This window comes from Taeniopygia guttata, chromosome 2, assembly GCF_048771995.1.
Source record: "Taeniopygia guttata chromosome 2, bTaeGut7.mat, whole genome shotgun sequence".
Taxonomy (NCBI): Eukaryota; Metazoa; Chordata; class Aves; order Passeriformes; family Estrildidae; genus Taeniopygia; species Taeniopygia guttata.
The window spans coordinates 63,044,621-63,050,796 of record NC_133026.1 but is presented as its reverse complement, the minus strand read 5'-3'; the positions used below and the strand labels follow the sequence as shown (position 1 = coordinate 63,050,796).

Here is a 6,176-nt window from a genome sequence, read left to right as displayed (position 1 = left end):
TTGCTGCTCTATAGTGAGCATTTAGTTAGTTATACCCAGACCACGTGGTACAGACGAGTTACAGTGCCTCTAAAGGCTCACACTACACACTTCGTGGGAAGTCCATGTGGCTCTGCTTCAGCATGACTGCCATGGCTGGGTTCACCTTCATTGACTGAGACAATTCGGAAGATAAGGCAAAAAACAGTTGCTGAGGCCAAAGCAATGTCTCAGGTGTAAGGCATGGATTTGTTTTGGTTAAGTATTGCAATCCTGTTTATCCTAGAGGAAATAAATTTATTTTTCTTTGAATTAATAACTTTTCTTTATGTTTTTGCAAGGCAGGGTAAAAGATGACCCATTTTATTGAAACAAGTTGAGCTCACTCCTGTGAGTTGAGCTGCACTTATGCATGCTCTGGGTGATCTGGTATCATCCAGCAGAAGTTGGGTTCTCAAAGACTAAAGCCTGCAGTGATCCAGTGCTTGATGATCCTGCAGTCCAATACAGAGAGGAAGTTGGTGATCATGACTGGAGAGTTGGAAAATGAATGCAAGTTGGCATTTGTTTCTTCTTGCAGCATGGCAGAAGCTGAAAGGAACCTTGGGCCATCATCTGGTTCCACCCACCCTCGATCAAGCTGGACCACCACGAGCTGTGTACCCAGGACTGTGCTCAGAAGTTTGAGTACCTCCAACACTGGAGACTCCACTGCCTCTCCAGGCCACCTGTGCCAGTGCTCAAATCAGCTTGATGTAAAGAAACTGTTCCCTGCTTTTCAGAGGGAGCCTCCCGTGCTTCAGTGTGTGCCCACTGCTCCAGTGCTGTCATCAGGCACCACTGGAAAGAGCCTGGCTCCATCCTCTTTGCACTGCCTGCTGGATGTTTATCTACATTGATGAGATACTGCCTGAGCCTTTCCTTCTCTGCGTTGTCCTTCCAGGAGATATCAGGGCCATTGAAGTTGCCTATGAGGACCAGAGCCTGGGACTCAAACTCTGAATTTAGACACAGGTACTGATAATGTCCTCCAGACTGTGTGTGACAGGTATATGTCCACCTGATGCTCTTGTCAACTGTAGCTCTTCCAGAATTGAAGTAAGAATGGAAACTTCAGGGAGAATAGCTGCCACTCAGCTTTCTGTAGCTCCTTTTACTTCCTACACCCTGTTTTTTTGGTGGTCTCTAATTCTTGTTATTTGCTGTATTTTTCCCTGTGCAGGAGGGATGAGGAGGACCAGAATTTTATCACCATCTTCTCATTTGGCATCACACTTCAGTATCATCACCCATCAAACTGCTTTTCATCCTGTGAGTACCTCAAGAAATAATTATATTTAGGGCTTGTTTGTTAGGAATGCATGACTTGATGCATGACTTCAGTCATATCACCCTGAGTAAGAAAAGAAAATGCAGAGGGCTGTGAGTGAAGTATTTTCTAGAAACATCTGAGGGGCAGTATGAAGCAGGACCATGGTGATCTTGTACTATACAAGCACTCTCCTTCTAGATACATCTTTCCTTGGAAAGGCAAACTCACTAGTTTGCCATCTCCAGTAGAACTGAGCTCTGGTGCTGCATGACTGAAAGTTGCCAACTCCGACTCTGCGGCAAGCTCTGTAGCAGTCTGTGTTGACAGCTAGTGGCAGTTTCTTAGGATGGAAAATCATGTGGCAAGCTGTAATTGAGTTGAGGCATTTCCTCCCTCCTACTCTCCTCATACTCCCAGAAGCACACTTGTCATGTCCCAGAAGAATGCGAAAGTGCCTTAACTTCCAGCGACAAACCTAGGTAGAGCATTGGCTCCATTTATTGAAGTACGTTTCACCTGTCCATTTAGCCAGAAATGTTTTGTTTGCTGCCTCATTTCCTAACTGGTTGAAGTTCTATTTTATCCACTGTTTGGGTAAAGTTAAGCAATTTATAGCTCAGTAGTATATGGTTTTTTTTCTGTTCTTTCCAAGTATCCCTGACTTTAGGAAATGAATCCCACCTAAACAGATGATTTAATTCCCCTGAACATTTTTTCCATAACAACAATGGTGCAGCTTCTGAATTAGAGCAATGTTGTCAATCCAGTGGAGAACTTGCTCAGAGGAACAAGTTTCAAATCCCAGATCCCTGCAAATTAGGGAGCATGAACATGGAAAAAAATCTACAGGCAGGTTCAGATCTGCAGATTACCCCAAAATGTTGTAGATTAGTTCACCCAGAGTTAAGACTTTGCTCTGATTTTTCTCAAAGTAATGCATCAGCAGAAGGTGGTATTAAGTGCACACAGGTGGCTTTCAAACACCTCTAAGTACCTTCAGCCCCTGGGTCTCTGCTACTATTTGCTCATCAGGAGAAAAGTTCTATTTACTTCCAAAAATAAATTTGAGTGTGATAGAACTTCTGTGGGAAAACTGGTTAGTGCAGTCCAGTGGCCAATGCTGGTCAGTTTGCTGTTTTGGGTAGTGCCTGGGTTGTTGCCTGTTTCAGAAAGAGAACTCAAACACCTACAGTGCATTATCAAGGCTCATGTGCTACTTTTAAATTTCAGCACCAACACAGCCAGTTGCGTCACAGATTGTCTCTATGTTTCATAACTAATTAAGCAAATCACGTAGTAGTGATTACAATCAGGATAATGGATAGTCTTGACAGGAGATGCAGGAGTCAGGAATCAGCAAGGCTATAAAACTAGCTGAATTTTATATTTCAATACCATTATTCCTAATTCTGCTAGCCATTGCCTAGACACTGGCACCCAAACAGGAGATCTGCCTTCATGCCTGAAGGAGGAAAACCAGTAAACTTAAAAAAAGACATTTAGAAAGATACTGTTTCTAAGTTCTTGCATTACATGCATTACAAATGCAACAATTTGTGCCGCTCCAAAATCCTCCAAATTCACACTAGAATTAACACAGAAGACTGATTTTGAAGTACCACTACATCTGGGAGGCTGTGACCCCAAATCTGGAGCTTTAGAAGAAATGCTGCCTGCAGAGTTTGCACATGCTTAGGAGAGCATTTGTGACTACGGTTGGATTCAGTCATTGAAGCTTAAATCTGATGCTTCAGATTAGGTAATCTATGCAATACTGCAAAAATTTATGTAAAACAGTACATGCATCAGCAATGAATCAGAATTGACAAAGACCTGTCTCTTCTGTGAAGAAAAGCCTTGAAAACACACATTTAAAAAAGTCTTAAGTCAGTTTTTATGATCTCAGGTTTTCTTGCTTGTTGTTAGAGGTCTATAATGTTCCTGTCTTTGTTCTATTACGGCTTTGTAAAGGCTGAACCAGACTTGACTGTAACCTTCCCACACATCAAAAGATACTTACTGACCTATACTGAAAAGAATGGACAGTATTTTCCTGAACAAATATTATTCCTGTAGTCCAGTGTACAAACAAAAGGTGTGGTACTATTTATGCACAAGAACATAATTTATTAACAGTGTCAAGTTAGTTACTGACAGTGCACATGAAATGGCCAGAATGACTTTTTCCAGTCAGACAGCAATTTAAGAGTCAATAAATTATTCCCATTTTATCATGGAAACTGTAGGCAGCACAACAGCCTGACTGACAGCAACACAAAAAAATTAATTAAGTAGAATTATTTTTTCAGGTGAACTGCCTGTACCTTCAACTAATTTAATTCTAAATGTCTTCACTGTAACAGTTCTTTTATGCTTAAAGAAAGCATAAATAATCCCCCAGCTGATACATACATATATATATATTTGAACACTATGGCCTTAGAAGTGCTAGAAAAGCTATATTCATAGAAATTGAAGTCCAAAAGTTTTGAAATTACAGAACTCGTAGGTAAAGGTATCTTTTCTTCTCCTTTTCACTAAAATCAAATTCAACCAAGAAATTCTAACTAAACCCCCACTACTATAAGGAAAACAGTCTTTTTAAAGAGATTGCAAAAAAAATTTACTGAACATGAGTCTGAACTCTTAACAAAATAATTAAAAGTAGAATGACTCCCTATGTCTCTTTCTCCATCCACCTCCTGCAAGAGAAACTTTCTATAAAATTTACATCAATGAATTAATATTTAAGTTTCTATTTCAAGGGCATGAAGAGCTTTTTAAATAAAATAAAACCAATACTAAAGCCTCTAAGTTACAAGATTTGTTTCAGCAACTTCAAAATTAGAATGAAAAAGACTACTCTGTGAGAGAACCACATTTAAAATGTGTTAAGAAATATTAGTTTTATTTAACCAGTTTTCACAGCTGAATATTTATTCTATAAAAACTTTACAGATTGTACAGTTTATATATAGTTCAAACTACTAGAACAAAGAAATAGGTCCCACAGATGCAAAAATACTGTACCAATCCAAGGTAAAGGCAGATTTACACACTGTACAGCTTTCCACTGGGAAGGGGAGGTGGGTCAGTTCCAAGTAAAAAGTTCAAAACTGTACAAAAATAAGGTTTGATTCAACTTTCATTCTTCATAATACATTCAATAAGATTGCAAGCACAGATACCCAAGTAATAATAGATATCTGCAGTCAGGAATCAATAACCACTCCTGAAAGGAATGCAAAATAGGTCTATTTACACAGGGCACTCTTTTACACCATACTGCATATAGTGTATATTTCAAATAATAAAAAAGCATAGACAAAGAACATTAAACATCTAATATAAGGTAGTTTTTTTTAAGAGGTTTTTTTTTTTTTTTACTTAATAGTGTGCCAAAAGAATTTTAACTTATTAAATAATATATTCTAAGTGAACCTAAAATTTATGAACATAAAATTTGTTTTTTTGGTGTAATACATCAATTAAACCAGCAAACAGGAAAAAAGAACCAAAAACAAAACCCAAACTGTATATAAAGTAGTATTTTCACCCAGCAACAGGAGCACTTACGTAGTTATTAAAACCCCAAATAAACAAACAAAAAACCCCAAACAAATAACAACAAAAAAAAAAACAACCCAGAGAGGCTTTTAAAAAACCCACTAAAACTAACTTATAACTTAGGATATTCATACAGAAGATATTCAGTGATTCACTAATACTGCAAAACAAGCTTTTTTTGAGTTGGTTTTTTTTCTTCCTTCCCCCTTCCATTTCCCTCTGGCTCTCCCTCATTCCCTTTCCCTAAGAGACAGTGGTTTCTTCATGCTGTCTGGGTAAGAATCAGACATACTCCGGCCCCTTCCTCCCACCCCTCTATACCTCCCCCCAAAAAATAACAGAGTGTTTCCTTAGCATTAATCCTGAGCACACTCTCTTTTTTGGGGTATGTGTGATTTAAGCATAATAGGGCTTAGTTACCCCGAAGTTTTAGAATGTTTCATTACTTGAGGTATTTCAACCTTCTTCTGAGACAAAGCCTTTTCTCTAAGCTGACTCATTGGGCAGAGAAAGCAAGGGCTGGCTAATACCCGTTTCAGTTCTGTATTCTCATGAAAAAGAAAAGCATTACTCCAGACTTCCCTGCCACACAGAAAATAATGCAACACCATTCACTTTTTAATTAATTCCCTATTTGATACAGTACTAACCAAAGATAACAAAAACTAGAGCTTTTAAAGAGATGTTTGGTAGTGCACTCTATCATTTTTTACCTTGTGTGTGTGTGTCTACATACACACTCTCACACATATTACATTTATATCTATATATATATAAATATATATATATATAAAAGACATATATAGATATATGCACACACATACACTTGTGTGTGTATACATCTGCATGTAACAATCAGGGAGAAAGGAGTTTTGTTCAAATTTAAGAGATACAGTACTTTTAAACCCCTTGACAATAAAAGGGGAGGGGGGTGTGTATCCACTCCTGTTCCCAAGCTGAGCAAGGGGTTAGTTTATATACGGGTTTTTTAAAAGGGCATATTTTGCTTGCCCTGATGTCCAAGAAATACAATTCCAGTGTCACGGGCATCTCATCAGAATTCATCAATTCTGTTCTGCAGATATTTTAACATTGAGTCCATCCCTTGTGCTGAGCCCCAGATTTTCTTCAAAACTTCACACTCCTTTTCATTTGCTTGTTCCAAGTCCACCTTCATGATGTTACGTACTAAAGCTTTGGATTCTTCAAGTACCTGGGCCAAAATTAAAAAACGGGGAGTTGGGTTAGTACTGCCTGAGAATTGAGCACCCCATGTGCTTCTATGGGCATATAACAGGTTTATATGGACAAATGCTGG

At 38.5% G+C, this 6,176-nt stretch overlaps 1 protein-coding gene across 2 annotated transcripts in view; it reads right to left on the bottom strand.

The window, feature by feature from the left end:
- Positions 1-4,171: 4,171 nt before the first annotated feature.
- CDYL (chromodomain Y like) overlaps positions 4,172-6,176 on the bottom strand; it is a 103,481-nt gene continuing 101,476 nt past the window's right edge. For both annotated transcript variants that reach the window (XM_030265444.4, XM_030265445.4), the window contains one exon: positions 4,172-6,071. In XM_030265444.4, the coding sequence (XP_030121304.1) occupies positions 5,913-6,071 (159 nt within the window). In that variant the 3' untranslated portion in view covers positions 4,172-5,912. The remainder of the gene's footprint in view (positions 6,072-6,176) is intronic.